At 43.9% G+C, this 19320-nt stretch overlaps 1 protein-coding gene across 1 annotated transcript in view; it reads left to right on the forward strand.

The window, feature by feature from the left end:
* The window catches only part of PKD1L3 (polycystin 1 like 3, transient receptor potential channel interacting), an 88500-nt gene that overhangs the window by 3102 nt on the left and 66078 nt on the right, over positions 1 to 19320 (forward strand). The window contains 8 exon segments of the mRNA XM_026456486.1: positions 4180 to 4296; positions 7174 to 7223; positions 10841 to 11086; positions 13132 to 13263; positions 15045 to 15225; positions 17479 to 17602; positions 17695 to 17821; positions 19156 to 19284. Of these exon segments, the coding sequence (XP_026312271.1) occupies positions 4180 to 4296; positions 7174 to 7223; positions 10841 to 11086; positions 13132 to 13263; positions 15045 to 15225; positions 17479 to 17602; positions 17695 to 17821; positions 19156 to 19284 (1106 nt within the window).

The raw sequence follows: 19320 nt of genomic DNA on the forward strand, positions 1-19320 counted from the left end.
TGTATATAGATGCTTATAGCAGCTTTATTCATAATAGAGCAAAACTGGAAACAATTCAGATGTCTGTCAACAAGTGAATGGTCCAGCCATGGCAGTCACACTGTTTCCACCTCCCTGGTGACTCTTTCCCGCTTCCCTCTCTCCACTCAGCCTCCAACAACTGGGAGCCTCCCTCAGTCTCATTCTCAGGTCAGGTGATAACCTTGCTTTCTTTTTTTTTTGAGACGGAGTCTCGCTCTGTGGACCAGTCTGGAGTGCAGTGGCCGGATCTCAGCTCACTGCAAGCTCCGCCTCCCGGGTTTACGCCATTCTCCTGCCTCAGCCTCCCGAGTAGCTGGGACTACAGGCGCCCACCACCACGCCCGGCTAGTTTTTTGTATTTTTTTAAGTAGAGACAGGGTTTCACTGGGTTAGTCAGGATGGTCTGGATCTCCTGACCTCGTGATCCGCCCGTCTCGGCCTCCCAAAGTGCTGGGATTACAGGCTTGCGCCACCGCGCCCGGCCGATAACCTTGCTTTCTAACTCAAGGAGAAAAATCAAAGCAATTTGGAGTCCGTCCAAGGCTCAGACTGCCGAATCTAGCCACCTACCAGCACCTGTTCCCGTAGCGAGATAATGCCTTCTCTCATGCTGCTACAAACCTTCGTACTCCTACCCAAAGTGAATCCCTCTGATTGTTGAATTGGATTCCATGGAGTCCAATTCAGTAATAAAAAGAAACAAACTATTGGTACACATAGCACTCTCCAGAGAATTCTGCCAAGTGAACAAAGCCAGTCTCAAAATGTTATGTACTCTATGGTGCCATTTATTGAGCATTCTTGAAATGATAACATGATAGAAATGGAGAACAAATTAGTGGTTGTCAGGGTCTAAGTAGGGCATGGGGGCAGGAAGGAAGTAGGCATGGCTATAAAAGGGTAATCTGGGCCAGGCACAGTGACTCACGCCTGTAATCCCAGCACTTTGGGAGGCCAAGGTGGGTGGATCACGAGGTCAAGTAATCGAGACCATCCTGGCCACCATAGTGAAACCCTAGTCTCTACTAAAAATACAAAAATTAGCCAGGCGTGGTGGCACGCACCTGTAGTCCCAGGTACTCAGGAGGCTGAGGCAGGAGAATGGCTTGAACCCGGGAGTCAGAGGTTGCACTAAGCCAAGATTGCACCACTGCACTGCACTCCAGCCTGGTGACAGAGTGAGACTCTGTCTCAAAAAACAAAAAAAAAAAAGGTGAGGGGGTCAATGTGAGGGATTCTTATAGCAACTAAAAAACAATTTTGACATGACTGTATCCATGTCCATATCCTGTTGTTACCCTTGCAAGATGTTACCCTTGGAAACTGGATACAGGCATCTCTCTGCATTTTCTCTTACATCTGCATGTGAATATACAAGTATCTCAAAATAATAAGTTACATTTTTAAAAAAAGAAAAATGCCCTGATGTAAGTATACATATCACTTACACAGTATTCTTGCCAAAAAAAAATAGAGTAATGCAAATTAAAAACAAACTGAGATACCCTTTCCCATCTATCAGATTGGCATAAATCCACAAACTTAACAACATATGCCATTGGCAAGGCCTTAAGAAAATAGGTACTCTCATAAACTGCTAGTGAGAATGCAGTAAGATATCTCTATGTGTTTATAAATAAAGGAGAATTCAGCAATATCTAGCAAAATTACATATACATCTACCCTTGAACCAGTGTCCACTGCTAGGAAACTATCCCAAAGTCAAACCAGCAAAAGTACAAAAAGATGCACGCATAAGGCTATTCATTGTAGCTCTCTGTGATAACAAAAAACTAGGAATAATCCACATGCCCATCAAGAAGGAACTGGTTGTAAAAAGCAAATAACAACGATCTCCATATACTGCAGTGGGGTTATCTCTACGATGGATTTTTTTAGTGGATAATAAAGGTACAGAACATATATATTTGCCTATATACATACACGTACATATAAATATAACAGAAGGAGAAACAAAATCTAATGGAAATGGTTACCTATGGGAGAGAGAGAAAACAGGGCAGAAAGGATGAAGATGGAAATGAGACTTTTCGAAATGTACCTGGTTTTATAGCTCGGCATTGGAACTCTTTCAATGTTTTCTGTAATTATTGCTATGGTTTGAATGTGCCACTTCCAAAACAGGTGTTGCCAATGTGACTGCATTAAGAGGTGGGGCTTTAAGAGGTGGGTTGGCCTACAGGGTCCCTCCCTTGTGAATGGGATTCCGTGTCCTTATAAAAGGAGCTGGCAGAAGGCAGGCTTCTCTTGCCCGCCCAGTTTATGAGGATGCCGCCGTCTTCCAACTGCAAGTGCCAGTGCCGTCTTCTTGGACGTCCAGCATGCAGAACTGTGAGAATTAGATTTCTGTTATTGATAAATTACCCTGTTTGTGAAATTCTGTTATAGCAGCACAAAACAGACTAAAGCAATTATAAAACAATTTGCGTCAACTTTTTTTTTTTTTTTTTTTTTTTGGAGATGGAGTTTCGCTCTTGTTGCCCAGGCTGGAGTGCAATGGCGCGATCTTGGCTCACTGCCACCTCCACCTCCTGGGTTCAAGTGATTCTCCTGCCTCAGCCTCCCAAGTAGCTGGGGTTACAGGCACCCAGCTAATTTTTGTATTTTTAGTAGAGGGGCGGGGAGGTTTCACCATCCTGGCCAGGCTGGTCTAGAACTCCTGACCTCAGGTGATACACTCTCCTAGGCCTCCCAAAGTGCTGGGATTACAGGTGTGAGCCACCGCGCCTGGCCTGTCAACATTTTAAAAAGCAATCCCTAAAAGTAGGGAAAGAGAGGAGAGGAGAAGAATTGGAGCTAACAAGTTTGGACAGTTTTTAAGGTAATTTTGCTCAAGAGCAGGAAACAGCTGGGGCAATAGTTCATGAGGCCAATATAAGTTGTTGGGTTTTTTTTTTTTAAGACAGAAAAAATAGCATGCAGGAATGATGTATTTAATCTGAGCTACTAAACAAATAGAGGGATTCACTTGGGTAGGAGTAGGAAGATTTGTAGCAGCATGAGAGAAGGCATTGTCTCTCTACAGGTACAGGTGCTGGTAGGCAGCTAGATTTGACGGTCAGAGTCATGGAAGGACTCTAAATTGCTCTGATATTCTCCTTGAGTTTGAAAGCAAGGTTATCACCGGACCTGAGAATGAGACTGAGGGAGGCTCCCAGGTGTTGGAGGTTGAGTAGAGAGAGGGAAGTGGGGGTCACCTGGGAGAGTGGAAACAGTATGACTGCCAGGCAGTGTGAAGGCAGGCCGCCCGAGCTTCATGATGGTGAATTTAAGCAGAGCCGTAGTCATCGTGGTTATATGATTTTCTCTAGCCATGTCCAGCAGCGTGTGTGAGAAACTATTGCTCGTTCATGTATGCAAGGAGGCATGTTCAAGAATGTTATTGCCAGCCGGGCGTGGTGGCTCACGCCTGTAATCCCAGCACTTTGGGAGGCCAAGGTGGGCAGATTACCTGAGGTCAGGAGTTCAAGACCAGCCTGGCCAACATGGTGAAACCTCGTTTCTACTAAAAATACAAAAATTAGCCAGATGTGGTGACACGTGCTTGTAATACCAGCTACTCAGGAGGCTGAGGCAGGAAAATCACTTGAACCTGGGAAGTGGAGATTGCAGTGAGCCAAAATCACACCATTGCACTCCAGCCTGGGCAACAGAGCAAAAACTCCATCTCAAAAAAAGAATATTATCACCCACCTTCTGAATTCTTTTATCTCTGCCAATGAGAGTTAAAGAACATAAAGGAGAATATTACACTTAGTATGGAATTTTCCATTTATGCTGGAGGTTGCAAACTTTTTTGGTGAAAAATCAGACCCTGGCGATGACCTTAAGCAGTAGGATGTAAATAGCTCCACAAGCTTAGTGTTCCAACAATGGAACACTAGGCGTAAATGGGTTAATGAACTTCTCAGTGTTGACCCAACTAGTGGACTTAATTTGAAATGTGGGACACCATAATGTGATGTGAGCAGCCTCCAGAGCAAAAGGGCTACTGCAGAATTCTTAGTGTCCTTAAAAAACTGGATAGGAATTTTTAATTTGTGTTTTCCTAATTATCACATAAGTGCATGTAATGATGGTTTTATAGACTCGCAGCCGTAACTATCACCTATAAATTGTGTATTGGCTTCCAAATAGATGGCGTTTTGGACAGAGATGCCCATTATGAAAGAAATGGAAATGATTCTCATTTGGACCAGAGACCCGAGAAGACAAAAAGAGGAGTTGCAATAGCAAGAGACAAAATGCCCCCAGGTAATGCATTACTCCTGTAGTAACCTTAAAAATCCATGGAATCAGTTTCTGCTAAAGGAATGCACGAGATTGAATTAATGCTGAAATGTATTATAGCACGTGCCCAATATTCATTGTATCCTATTCTGTCTGACCTTAATATGGCAATCTTTGCCTTCATTTTATATATGTGTTTTCTTGATACGCGCTTGGCCATCTTCTTTTCATATATTCCCAAATAAAAGACAAGGTTTTATTCCCACAACATTTTTCATCAACAAAGAGAAAGTCGTCTTAAAGTTCTTGCAAAGTCTTTCAAATTATGGCGTTAACACTTGTTTATTTAATTTTGAAAACCAAGTACTATTTGGGAAGGATGCATTAGCCTGAAATGATAGCAATCAATATCAGTGGATGGCTGGTTATAGAGATCAACGGAAAGAAAGAAGTAAAACACATCAATTTAAAGTGGATCTCGTGATCATTCCTCAGGGTATGATCTCACAGTGCAAGTGTTAGACGTCCTGGTCAACAAACCCTTTAAATATCACTTAGCAATTTAGAAAGTTTTATTTAGAGACATGAATATATATTTGAAGAACAAATGTAAAATCCAACTTTGCTCAATCCTTTGTAAAAGGGGACTTGTGAGTTGTAGGAAAATGTTTAGTGATAGCATTAGGTGGAAGTAAAGATGACGTATTTTGGAAAACTGTTAAATCCAAAAGTTGTTCTGATGATAATTAATGCAATGATGTTAAAAACGCATTTGAAATGTTTAAGCTGTGTCATGAAATGTGAGTTTCATGAGAGCAATGCTTCCAATATTACTTTACATAACATGTGGCTTAAATGTCATAGTAAAACTAAATTACTGAATTAGGTAGACATTTGACTATTTCACCTACATCTTTTAAGTTTATATTGTCAAGCTTGCCCCAGAAATGCTTTTTAAAATCTCCTCATTGGGAAAAATGTAGACTGCCTTATTGTGGGGCAATTTACCTAACAAGCAATATGCCTAATATTTATGTATGTAGAGTCCTTTATAAAGTTTGCGGGCTGGATCTCCCCTCAGCAGACGTTGGCTCACACCTGTAATCCCAGCACTTTGGGAGGCTGAGTTGGAAGGACTGCTTGAGGCCAGGAGTTCGAGTCCATCCTGGGCAACAGAGTCCAATCTGGGCAACAGAGTCTCGGTCTCTGTCTCTACAAAAACTTTTAAAAATAAAAATTAAAAAAATTAGGCAGGTTTGCTGGTGCATGCCTGTAGCCTCAGCTACTCAGGAAGCTGAGGCAGGAGGATAGTTTAAACCCAGAGTTAGAGGCTGTTAGAGCCATAATCAAGTCACTGCACTCCAGGCAGCCTTTTTAAGTCTCTTATCAGATTGTTTGTAAAAGGTTTTTGTAATTCAAAAATTTTCTTAGTGTGTATCTAGGTTACTTTTCACTCATTGTGCCTAGAACATGATGCTACATACACACATCTTTCTTGAATCAAGAATATCCTACATATGTATCACTTCTATTTCATTTGTTCTGGTTGTGTCCTTAAGAAATATCAGGTATCTTTGTGCCGTATTGCTACTTCCTATCCTCTGTATCTTTCCTGTACTCTCTTTAAATGAAAAGAATGGTTTCATGTTGATCACCCTTTCTGTTGTTAGAGGAGGGCACCTTACATTTATCTTCCATATCAGGGACTAATTTTTCCACATCTGCTCAGTATTCCCTCCCAGGTAGGTTTTAATTTTTCTGCAGTATTTTTTTTGTCATCTTGAAATCCTTTGATATCGTTTGTTTTTCTTTTAATGTACCTCATTCTGGCGCATGTTAGCTTCAAATGGTTTATCCTTACGATTTTGTTTGGTTCCCTCTACCTTTCTCCATCATCATGGTGGCTGTGGTTGACTCACTTTCTTGCCATGTCTTCTCACAAGACTTTCAGAATCAAGTGATTCCTGGCCAAGAAATAAAAGCAAAATAATCTGAGTCCCCAGTGGATGATAAAATCACATACAGCTGATAAAATCAGGTACAACTCCAGGAGGAGACACTGGAGAAGAGGCATGCTGGGTCTGTAAGGAATTGCACGTTAAGATGGCACATGTACTTACGCTGTACCAATCAAGGTCATCTCTGTATCATTCACTGTCACCTCACCATTTCAAGCTGAAAATGTCATCACATTTTCAGGCATGTTTTATTGGGAAAATGGTTTTTCTCTTTGTTTCTATGCTCTTCACTTGTAAGCTGATGCAGTAATAAATATGTGAGACCTTTTATTTGGGGAAATAACCTTTTTCATTCCTATTAAGGACATATTTACAGCTTTCTGAACTTTTTTTCTGGATTTTGCTGTTAATAATTTTCAGGGCTGTGCTTTTCTTGGAGTCCTCTGGATTCCATTCTCAGATTCTTGAGTGATCACCATAGGTTCCCTTTTGTCTTTCCTTCCTTATCTTTATTTTTTGGGGGGGGTGGTGCAGGGGTGGTGTGGAATCTAGCTCTGTCGCCCAGGCTAGAGTGCGGTGGCACGATCTCGGCTCATTGCAACCTCTGCCTCCCAGGTTCAAACAATTCTCCTGCCTCAGCCTCCCGAGTAGCTGGGATTATATGCACCTGCCACCACGCCAGCTAATTATTATGTTTTTAGTAGAGACGGGATTTTACCACATTGGCCAGGCTGGTCTCAAGCTCCTGACATCAAGTGATCTGCCTGCCTCATCCTCCCAAAATGCTGGGATTACAGACATGAGTCACCATGCCCGGCCTTGATTTTCTATGTAAAACAATTTGCATTATTTTTTAGCCATGAATAAGAAGTCCTCAAGTAAAATAGAAATATTTCTGTCTTAGGCTTTCACTTGAACTTAGTCTGCTTTCTTTTTTCTATAGGACCTGGTCCTCTTTCAACCACATGTCACCATCCTCTTCCTGCTCATCTCGTAAGTACTTCCCCTGACAACATACATTGTGAAATGTTGATCTCTTTGTCATACCTGGTAGATCTGGTCAGAGCTCGATCTTCTTTTTTTTTTTTGAGGCAGAGTCTCGCTCTGTCGCCCAGGCTGGAGTGCAGTGGCCAGATCTCAGCTCACTGCAAGCTCCGCCTCCCGGGTTCACGCCATTCTCCTGCCTCAGCCTCCCGAGTAGCTGGGACTACAGGCGCTTGCCGCCTCGCCCGGCTAGTTTTTTGTATTTTTTTTAGTAGAGACAGGGTTTCACTGTGTTAGCCAGGATGGTCTCAATCTCCTGACCTCGTGATCCACCCGTCTCGGCCTCCCGAAGTGCTGGGATTACAGGCTTGAGCCACCGCGCCCAGCCTCGATCTTCTAAAGTGTTCTGAATATAGTATTCTAATAAGGAAAATAAAGTACTTACATGCAGGAAAAAAAAAGGGCTTAATAGGTGCTTCAAGGATTTATTTTCATTTTTATTTATTTATTTATTTATTTTTTTGAGACAGGGTCTCACTCTGTCACCCAGGCTGGAGTGCAGTGGTGTGATCTTGGCTCACTGCAACCTCTACCTCCCAGGTTCAAGTAATTCTCCTGCCTCAGCCTCCCAGGTAGTTGGGATTACAGGCCTGTGCCACCACACCCGGCTAATTTTTGCATTTTTAGTAGAGACGGGGTTTTGCTATGTTGGCCAGGCTGGTCTCAAAATCCTGACCTCAAGCAATCCACCTGCCTCAGCCTCCCACAGTGCTGGATTACAGGTGTGAGCCACCATCTCCAAACTTGTTACAGGAATTTCTAAAGCCTATCTTTCTGGCTTTCATGCTGATGTAATTATCATGTATTTGTTGGTTGGGTGTTTATTCCCTGCTTCGTTCCAAAAAGTACTTGTGGCGTCTTACAAAAACACAATGCAATAAAATGTAAACATGAAACAGAAAGGCAAAGGAAAATAAAGGTGGAAACTGTCCACACAATCTATAAAGTTTCACCTTCAAGAAATCTCTCAGCATTCTTGCCCTTGTGTCTTATGTAGAAACCCTTCAGTTGATGCCTAAACACAGATACGCATTTGTTTGACTCAATGCTTACTGCAAAAATAAGTGTCTCTAATGGTATAAAAGAACAGGGGCCGGGCATGGTGGCTCACACCCATAATCCCAGCACTTTGGAAGGCCGACGCAGGCAGATCACCTGAGGTCGGGAGTTCGAGACCAGCCTGGCCAACATGGTGAAACCTCGTCTCTACTAAAAATACAAAAATTAGCCAGGCGTGGTGCTGCATGCCTGTTATCCCAGCTACTCAGGAGGCTGAAGCAGGAGAATCGCTTGAACCCGGGAGGTGGAGTTTGCTGTGGGCCAAGATTGTGCCATTGCACTCCAGGTTGGGTGACAGAGTGAGACTCCATCTCAAAAAAAAAAAATCGGGATGAAGTAAAAAAAATCCTTCACATCAGTATTCCCCAAGCTGTATTCTGCAGAGCAACAACCACTAGCCCTTGAAATTGAAAGGGTTAAAAATATGCCACTCTGGTATATTGATGCTTTCAGTTAAAGGCATTTGATAAACAGCAGGTGCAAAAACAGCACTCTGGCCTTGGTATTGTTTCTTAAAAACAGGAGATAAAATTCTCATGTAGAATATGCAACATTCTTATCCTCCAGGAGCAGAAGTCAAGACCCGGAGAAATCTGCACAGACCTTGTTAAGATAACGTTATCTTTTAAGCCTCCCCACATAATTTTGCTTCTTCACAACTAACTACTCTTTGTCCAATTCAGCACAGGAGAGACGGACTCTAACTGCTGCTTCAGGTCTTCATTTTCTTATGAGGATGCCTGTGCCACGTAAAACTTGGACTCAATGTGTGTGCTTTTCTCCTGTTTATCTTATGTCAGTTTAATTCTCAGGCCCAGCTGGAGTCCTAAGAGAATGGAGGTGGAGTTTTGCCACCCCTATAGTATGTTATCAGAAGAGAAGAAAACAAAGGCTTTTGACTATAGACTTTGCAGTCTTTCACAGGTCCCAAATCTAACCCCTTCTCACTGTCGTCACCATGATCACCACACGGTCCAAGTCACCATCTCCCATCTGAACTTTCCCATTTGCCGGCTGGGTGTAGTGGCTTATGCCTGTAGTCCTCGCACTTTGAGAGGCCAAGGTGGGTCGACCACTTGAGGCCAGGATTTCGAGGCCAGCCAGGCCAACAGGGTGAAACCCCGTCTCTACTAAAAATATGAAAATTAGCAGGGTGTGGTGGCGGGTGCCCATACTCTCAGTTACTCAGGAGGCTGAGGCAGAAGAATTGCTTGAACCTGGGAGGTGGAGGTTGCAGTGAGCCAAGATCACACCACTGAACTCCAGCCTGGGTGACAGAAGAAGACACCATCTCAAAAAAAAAGAAAAAATGAACCTTTATGTTTGCCTCCTACTGATCTGCTTCTACTCTTGCCCCTTTTTCTGACCCTTCTCAACAGAATGGTTGATCATTTAAAACACAAAAGGATCCGTTAAAACAGAATTGAAATCATGCCACTGTTCTGCAAAGCCCTTTGTCTTCCTGCCTCATTAAAAATAACATCTGCACCAGGCGCAGTGGCTCATGTCTGTAATCCCAGCACTTTGGGAGGCCGAGGCGGGTGGATCATTTAAGCTAGGAGTTCGAGACCAGCCTGGGCAACATAGTGAAATCTTGTCTATAAAAAAGTGAAAAAAGGCCGGGCGCAGTGACTCACGCCTGTAATCACAGCACTTTGGGAGGATGAGGCAGTGGATCATTTAAGGTCATGAGTTTGAGACCAGCCTGGGCAACGTGGTGAAACCCTGTCTCTACTGAAAATACAAAAATTATCCAGGTGTGGTGGTATGTTCCTGTAGTCCCAGTCACTCAGGAGGCTGAGGCAGGAGAATTGCTTGAACCAGGAGGAGGGGGCTGCAGTGAGCCGAGATGGCGCCACTGCATTCCAGCCTGGGTAACAGAGTGAGAATCCATCTCAAAAAAACGTAGCCAGGCATGGTGGTGTGTGTCTGTAGTCCCAGCTACTTGGGAGGCTGAGGCAGGAGGATCACTTGAATCTAGGAAGTCAAGGCTGCAGGGAGCCATGATTGTGCCAGTGCACTCCAGCCTCAGGAAACAGTGACACCCAGTCTCAAGAAATCCTCTCCTTACCACTGAACACCCTCCATGATATCCACTTTCTCTCTGCTTACTCTTATATTTTTCTTCATAGCACTTATTTAATACATGACATAATTTATCTTTCTGCCTCTACCACTAACACAGGCTCAACAAGGGCAGGAACTTGGCTCCTTTTGCTCATTGCCATATTCATTTCTCCAGAACATCCTCAGCAGCTTATAGATGTGTAACAATTTGTTGAATGATTGACAATACTCTAATATAAATCATGAATCTTAAGTAATATGCAGCTTTCTCAAAATTTCAAAATTCAAAATTTCAAAATTCTGAGCACAGAATTTTTGAACAGAAATGCTTATTAATATCTCATGGGACAGAGTTTCAGAGCATTTGGGGAAATGCTGCCTTAATTATTAAATGGTAAAATCAGATTCAGCCTTTTCTTTTACTTATTTTTATCTTTTAGTCCAAGACCCTGTGTCATCCCATCAGCCCGTTTCCTTCAGTACTACAGAATATCACATCACAGGTAACAGCCACATCCGAACCCAGCAGCCAGCCTCTGCCTGTGATAACACAGCTCACCGTGCCTGTGTCTGTCACACATGCTGGGCAATCTCTGGCAGAAACAACTTCAAGCCCAAGGGAAGCAGCTCATCTGAATACCATCACCTCTCATCTACAAGTGTCATTGCAGAATGCATCTGGTCAGGTAAACGTGGGAAATTCAAGTCACAACTAGGTAGCTTTGTGACCCCAAAAAAGTACTCGGTTTACCATTTGCCTCCCTGCAGAACTGCACCTAAGAATATCTGACAAATCAGCATATATGCCAATCCAAAGAAAAACTAAACAAGTCCTTGGAAATGGCCAATTTGACGGCACATACACAGCCCAGCGTTTCCTTTATGGTGCTCTTTAATGCTCTTGTATTTAATGCTTCAGATGGGGAAGTGGTTTTGTTCACCTACCCTGCTTTTTCAACAGCAGCAAACTTCTAGACAGTTCCTCCTACTCACTGTCCTCTCTTTTTGCCCTGTTTCCTTCCTCCCAAAAACATGGACAACAAGGCAGTTAGACTCAGTGAGTCACGCCTAAAATCCCAGTATTTGGGAGGCCAAGGTGAGAGGATCACTTGAGCCCAGGAGTTTGAGACCAGCCTGGGTAACATAGTGAGACTTTGTCTCTATTAAAATTAGCTGGGCACAGTGACTCACGCCTGTAATCCCAGCACTTTGGGAGGCCGAGGTGGAGGATCACATAAGCCCAGGAGTTTGAGAGCAGCTTAGGCAGCATTATGAGACCTTGTCTCTATTAAAATTCAAACAAAAATGAGCCAGGTGTGGTGGTGTGTACCTGTAGTCCCAGCTACTTGGGGGGCTGAGGTGGGAGGGTCGCTTGAGCCTGGGACGTCCAGACTACAGTGAACCGTGATTGTGCCACTGTACTGTAGGCTGAGCAACAAAGCAAAACTCACCCAAAAAAAGGCAAAGCCCCTTTGACAGTATTGACTGAAGAAAATAATCCTGCTTCCCCCATGCTTTTTTTTCCCTAAATTCAAGCGAGCCCTGTTTATATGCAGTTGAACATTTCCCTGCTGAAACATAATCCTGTTCACTCTGGATCTGCCTGCAATGGTAATGGAAATTCGGTGTTCTACTGGGGGAGAAACTGACCTACAGGAGTTTAAGCAAAGAGTTTTTTTTTTTTTTCCTTAAATAGAAATCCTGAAGTATAGAATATCCAAAAGAATCTATAATAAATTATTAGAAATATTAAGAGAATTTAGCAATGTTCAGCATTTAATCAAGATTTCTTGACTATGTGATTGAATTAGGCTGTGAGTGAGCTGTTCTCCAGAAATGCACCACAGAGTTGGCATTAACGGTGATCGCCTGAGGGTTGGACTTCAAGGACAAGTGCAGTGGCCACTTAAGCTTTGGGACCGCGGCCACTTGCTCAGTTTGTTTCTTAGGGGAGGGAGGTTTTCTGCTTCCCACCTCCTGTTTTGAGTCATTTTAAGTCATTACCTCTTGAATATGAACTCTTGTTTGATTTTTGAGACAGATTCTCGCTCTATCGCCCAGGCTGGAGTGCAGTGGCACAATCTCGGCTCACTGCAACCTCCACCTCCCAGGTTCAAGAGATTCTCCTGCCTCTGCCTCCCAAGTAGCTGGAACTACAGGCATCTATCACCATGCCTGGTTAATTTTTGTATTTTTAGTAGAGACAGGGTTTTGCTATGTAGGCCGGGCTGCTCTTGAACTCCTGACCTGAAATGATCTGCCTACCTTGGCCTCCCAAAGCGCAGGGATTACAGGTGTGAGCCGCCACGCCCGGCCTTAAATATGAACATTTGAATGAAGGGAAACACGCACAGAGGGAAACCTGACAGGAAAACATACTTCTAAATAGAAAAGTTTAGTTTTGGCTTTTTGATTTCCAAGTTTCCCTCATCTTTGCTCATGGCCTTAAGACTTAAAGTTACTGCTATAAATCTTATTTCCAGATTCATTTGCCCTTGGAGCAATCATTGTCTAACCTCGTTATTCATTTTCTCGATCGTATGGAAGAAGTAGAAATAAATTCTGTGCACTCACAGAAAAGCTTCTGAAAGTAATCACTGTTTCAGAGAGCTGTGATTCATAGAGTTTATAATGTTATCCAAGGTCAACTTTGATTAAAACAATCTCCCTGACTACTACAGCACAGTAATCTTGTAGAAGTAATTTTTGACAACTTCTTTGTTCCCGGTAGGTCGTAGATGAGATAGCAGGGAACTTCAGCAGAGCAGTTCATGGTTTGCAAGCTCATAACAAACTACAGGAAGCTTGTGAGTTCCTCCAGAAACTAACAGCCTTAACCCCAAGATTTTTTAAGCCAGCTCAGGTAAGCGGAGGGTGACTGGGAGGGAAGAAGATAGGAGACAGGGAAACATGGAACACAGAAAAAGAGAATCTGAGCCTGGGTGTGGTGGCTCACGCCTGTAATCCCAGCACTGTGGAAGGTTGAGGCGGATGGATCACATGAGGCCAGGAGTTCGAGACCTGACTGGGCAACATGGCAAAACCTGTCTCTACTGAAAAAAACAAAAATTAGCTGGGCTCGGTAGTGGGCGCCTATAATCTCAGCTACTTAGGAGGCTGAGGCACAATAATCGCTTGGACCCAGGAGACAGAGGCAGTGAGCCAAGATCACGCCACTGCGCTCCAGCCTGGATAACTGAGAGACTGTGTCTCCAGAAAAAAAAAAAAAGAAAAAGAGAATCTGGAGATTGTGCCTTATGCCAAGCTTAGCATTATAAAGACTATATTTAAATTTTAGCAAGCATATTTGTACCTTTGAATCTGGAAAGTTATGAATTAAATTGATCAGTAGTGACATTCTTAGATATACTGTTTATGTTCGTTTGTTCATTAATCAGCTTACTGCCTTGCTGATGTATTTGTTAGAAGTCTGGGCATTCAGTGGGACATGGTGGCTCCTACCTGTAATCCCAGCACCTTGGGAGGCTGAAGCAGGCAGATAGCTTGAGCCCAAGAGTTCAAGACCAGCCTGGGCAACATGGTGAAACCCTGTCTCTACCAAAAATACAAAACTTAACCGGGTGTGGTGGTGCGCACCTGTAGTTGTAGCTACTTGGGAGGTGAGATGGGAGGATGGTTTGAGCCCAGAAGGTGGAGATTGCCGTAAGCCAAGACTCTACCACTGCACTCCAGCCTGGGTGACAGAGCCACACTCTGTCTCAAGTTAAAAAGACAAAAAACTCAGCATTGGTCTTTTCTTCATTCCTTTTCTTAGTCTGGTGGTGTTAATTGGATATTTGGTCTACTTACCACTCAAAAAGAATGATCGGTTCATCAAAATAACATGAAATATGAATCCTCCCTTATAGGTTATATGAAATCATATATTCTTCCCTGTCAAATTGTAACTTTTTAAATAAAATGCATTTGAAAGGTATAAAGAATATTAAGCTGCTAATAAGAAGTATACAAATTTTGAGCAGTCATATGCTAGGTGTGTGGCTCATGCCTGTAATCCAAACACGCTGGGAGGCCAAGACAGGAGGGTCTCTTGGGGCCAGGTGTTTGAGACAAGCCTGAGCAACATAGTGAGCCCCCACCTCTACAAAAATATGTTAAAAATTAGGCGTGGTGGTGCACACCTGTGTCCTGGCTACTGGGGAGGCTGAGGAAGGAGGATTGCTTGAGCCCAGGAGTTCAAGGCTGCAGTGAGCCATGATTGTACCACTGCACTCCAGCCTGGGCAACAGAGCAAGACCGCATCTCTTAAAATTTTAAAAAGCAATCATAGGCTGAGCATGGTGGCTCACACCTGTAATCCTGGCACTTTGGGAGGCCAAGGCGGGAAGATCACCTGAGGTCGGGAGTTCGAGAGACCAGCTTGACCAACATGGAGAAACCCTGTCTCGGCTAAAAATACAAAATTAACCAGGCATGGTGGCTCATGCCTATAGTCCCAGCTGCTCAGGAGGCTGAGGCAGGAGAATTGCTTGAACCCGGGAGGCGGAGGTTGCAGTGAGCCAATTGCATTCCATCCTGGGCAACAAGAGTGAAACTCTGTCTCCCAAAAAAAAAAGAAAAAAAAAAAAAAAAAAGCAATACTAAACAATTCAAGGATGTATGTTTGCTTTCTAATACTCCCAGGTTAATCTCATCAATTCCCTTATTTACCTGAGTGAGGAGTTACTCAGGATCCCATTTCTGAACAGCAGCAGTCTGGACTTCAAAGTTCCTGCGACTGTCTGCCCCTTTCATTCCTTCAACGATGTCACCAAAGCTGAAGAAGGAAGTTGGCTGGAATCCAAGCGTGATACTGAGCAGGTAGGTGCCAGATATGCAGGTGGCCAGATCTGCTTAGAAGCATTTTAATCTTGACAGGTCCAGGTATCACAGCCTCTCCCCAGACCTTTAAAGAGAATCTTGCTGAAGTATGTGCTGCAGAAAAACCACTCTGCCAAGCCTTCTCTGGGGTCTCCCTCCCCACCTACCAGTGAGCCAATACTCCCTAGTGCTGTAATCAAGTGAAAACGACTTAGGGGCTGGACCCGGTGGCTCATGCCTGTAATCCCAAGACTTTGGGAGGCCAAGGCAGGCAGATCACCTGAGGTCAGGAGTTCGAGACCAGCCTGGCCAACATGGTGAAACTGCATCTCTACTAAAAATACAAAAATTAGCCAGGCGTGGTGGCACGTGCCTGTAATCCCAGCTATTCAGGAGGCTGAGGCAGGAGAATCACTTGAACCCGGGAGGCAGAGGTTGCAGTGAACCGAGATCGTGCCACTGCACTCCAGCCTGGGCAACAGAGTGAGACTCCATCAAAAAAAAAAAAGGAATTTAGGAAAGTGTTGGCATAAGGCAAATACTCACAGGTTATGTTTGCTATTCACGTGAAAAGGTGCTCAACTTCACTGGTCATTAGGGAAATGCAAGTCAAAACCAAAATGAGATGCCGCTTCACACCCAAAAAGACAGAAAATAACAAGTATTGGCAAGGATGCAGGGAACTTGCAGCCCTATCCATTGTTCAACTGTAAAATGATGCAGCCACTTTGGAAAACAATTTGGCAGTTGCTTAAAATGTAAAAAATAGAATTACCATGTAACCTAGCAATTCTACTCCTAGCATCTACCCAAGAGAGTTGAAAACATATGTCCATACAAAAACTCGTATGCTCATCTTTGTAGCGGCATGGTTTAGTAGCTAAATAGCCAAAAAATGGAGATAACCCACACATCTACGATCTGACAGATGGCTAAGTAGAATCTGGTCTGTTCATACAATGGAATATTATTCAGCAACAGAAGGGGATGAAGTCCTGGTACATGCTCCAACATGAGCTTTGAAAACATTACGCCCGGTGAAAGAAGCCTGTCACAAAAGACTGTATGTTGTGATTCATTTATATGAAATGTCCCAAAGAGATAAATCTATAGACACAGAAAGTAGACTCGTGGTTGCCTAGAGCTAGAGGGACTAGGGATGGGGAAATGGAGAGTGACTGCTAATGGGTACCAGGTTTATTTTATTTTGAGACAGTGTCTTGCTCTGTTGCCCAGGCTGGAGTGCTGTGGCATGATCTGGGCTCACTGCAACCTCTGCCTCCCAGGTTCAAGCTATTCTCCCATCTCAGCCTCCCGAGTAGCTGAGACTACAGGCGCACGCCACCATGCCTGTCTAATTTTTTGTACTTTTAGTAGAGACAAGGTTTCACAATGTCGGCCAGGTAGGTCTCAAACTTTTGACCTCAAGTGATCCACCTGCCTCAGCCTCCCAAAGTGCTGAGATTACAGGTGTGAGCCACCTCACCCAGCCACCAGGGAGGTAGATCACCTGAGGTCAGGAGTATTTATTGATTGATTGATTGATTGATTGATTGATTGAGATGGAGTCTGGCTCTGTCGCCCAGGCTGGAGCACAGTGGCCGGATCTCAGCTCACTACAAGCTCCGCCTCCCCAGGTTCACGCCATTCTCCTGCCTCAGCCTCCCGAGTAGCTGGGACTACAGGCGCCCGCCACCTCGCCCAGCTAGTTTTTTGTATTTTTTAGTAGAGACGGGGGTTTCACCGTGTTAGCCAGGATGGTCTCGATCCCCTGACCTCGTGATCCACCCGTCTCGGCCTCCCGAAGTGCTGGGATTACAGGCTTGAGCCACCGCGCCCGGCCAGGAGTATTTATTTTAGGGAGGACGAATCCTAAAATTAGATTGTGGTGATGGTTGCACAACCCTGTGAATATACTAAAAAACATTAAATTATGTACTCTGAGTGGATGAAGTATATGTGTGAAAGTTAACTCAATAAAGCTGTCATTTAAAGACTCTAGCATGAGCAGGTCTGGGGCGATCATATGGGGCAAAGGCATGTTTCCTTGGCAGGCCCTCTTAGTTTGGTTCAGAGGACGGTAAGACTTTAGCCAGGTTGCAGGTACTTTCTGTGAGAGTCTAAGGCCCTCTCTAAGGAATACCACCCTTCATTACGTCACTGTGAAAACACCTTCTCCAGTCTTCTCCAAAACATTTTACTGACGTAAGACACTGAGGTTTTACGGGTGACACGGTTTTCCTCTCCATGCAGATAGAAGACATCCTGGAAATGTCCTTGGCAGAGCTTGGGAATATCGGGGAAGCATTTCTAGAGCAGAACCAGTCTCCCGAGTCTTCAGTGACTTTGACCTCCTCCGTTGCTAGTCTGCTGCTGAGCAGGTTAGTGAGAGGAAGGAACAAGGAGAGTCACTGTGTTTTTCACTTTCAGAGGACATAGAAAAATTGACTTCCATTTTAATGTTTCTCATTAGACAAAACACATCCACCTTACCACTGAGCTCTTACACTCTGGGTCACCCAGCCCCTGTGAGACTGGGCTTTCCGTCGGCTTTGGCTTTGAAGGAGCTCTTGAATCAACACCCAGGAGTTAATGTCCAAGTGAGTGTGAAATTGATCGTGGTCAGAATGAACATGGGATCTGATGGCCATGGAGGCATTTGGGTGAAAGTAATGTACCATGAAATGTCAGCTGAACAGACCAGATCAGATGAGAGAGTTGATGTGGCATTCGTTTTTGTTTTATACTGGCAGGGATAGAGGCCTCTTAAAAACGATCCACTGTAGAGGCTGGGAGCATTAAGCAGATTTCTGGATTATAACTAAGTTTCTGTGCTGTGATTTGGATTGATCTCAACTCTGCAGTTTGTTTTTTGTTGTTGTTGCATTGTTGTTGTTATTGTTGTTGTTTTCCAGATGGAGTCTCAATCTGTCACCCAGGCTGGAGTGCAGTAGCGTGATCTCGGCTCACTGTAACCTCTACATCCTGGGTTCAAGCAATTCCCCTCCCTCAGCCTCCCAAGTAGCTGGGATTACAGGCACCCGCCACCATGCCTGGCTAATTTTTGTATAGAGACGGGGTTTCACCACGTTGACCAGACTGATCTGGAACTATGGACCTCGAGTGATTTGCCTGCCTAAGCCTCCCATAGTACTGGGATTACAGGTGTGAGCCACCATGCCCGGCCTCTGCACTATTTACAAAAAGCTGGGACTATCAAAATAATTGTTGACTCAGTATACCAACCCAGTCATATCAATATATTGTATTTCTTTCAGCAATTACCTGACAAATAAAAGTAGCATTGTTGCCTTATCCTGAAGAGCAGAATAGTTACTTCCTAGTAAAATAGAATTCTCTAGATATAAAGATTAAAAATAATTCTGAGGGTCCCAACTATAATTCATCTTTAATTTACTATTTCTCATAGAGGCTATAATGGGGAATGTTATTTCATTTGTGGTATTAGTAGGGGGCACATCCCAATGTTTACTTTAATGTATAATATCCAGCTGGGCGTGGTGGCTCAAGCCTGTAATCTCAACACTTTGGGAGGCCAACGCGGGTGGATCACCTGAGGTCAGGAGTTTGAGGCCAGCCTGGCTAACATAGTGAAACCCTGTCTCTTCTAAAAATACAAAAATTAGCTAGGCATGGTGGTATGCACCTGTAGTCCCAGCTACTTGGGAGGTTGAGGCAGGAGAATTGCTTGAACCTGGGAGGTGGAGGCTGCAGTGAGCCAAAGTTGCGCCATTGCACTCCAGTCTGGTTGACAGACCATGACTTTTTCAAAAAAAAAAAAAAAAAAAAACGTGTGTGTGTGTGCATGCGCGCACACACGTATATACATATTATATATATGATATATCTTTCTATTGGAGTCATTTAAAAATATTTCAGCAATGGATAAGACTGGACTTTTCCTTGTCTCTAGGTAACAGGACTAGCTTTCAATCCCTTCAAGGATTTGGACCACAGAAACGTCGTTGGAAGCGTTGGAAGTGTGTTACTAAGCGCTAATCGCAAATTGCTCCAAGTCCATGATTTAGTGGAGGACATTGAGGTAGGAACTGATTCTTAGGGAATAAAATAGAAAAGA

The sequence above is a fragment of the Piliocolobus tephrosceles genome, chromosome 17 (genome assembly GCF_002776525.5).
Source record: "Piliocolobus tephrosceles isolate RC106 chromosome 17, ASM277652v3, whole genome shotgun sequence".
In the NCBI taxonomy this organism is placed as follows: Eukaryota; Metazoa; Chordata; class Mammalia; order Primates; family Cercopithecidae; genus Piliocolobus; species Piliocolobus tephrosceles.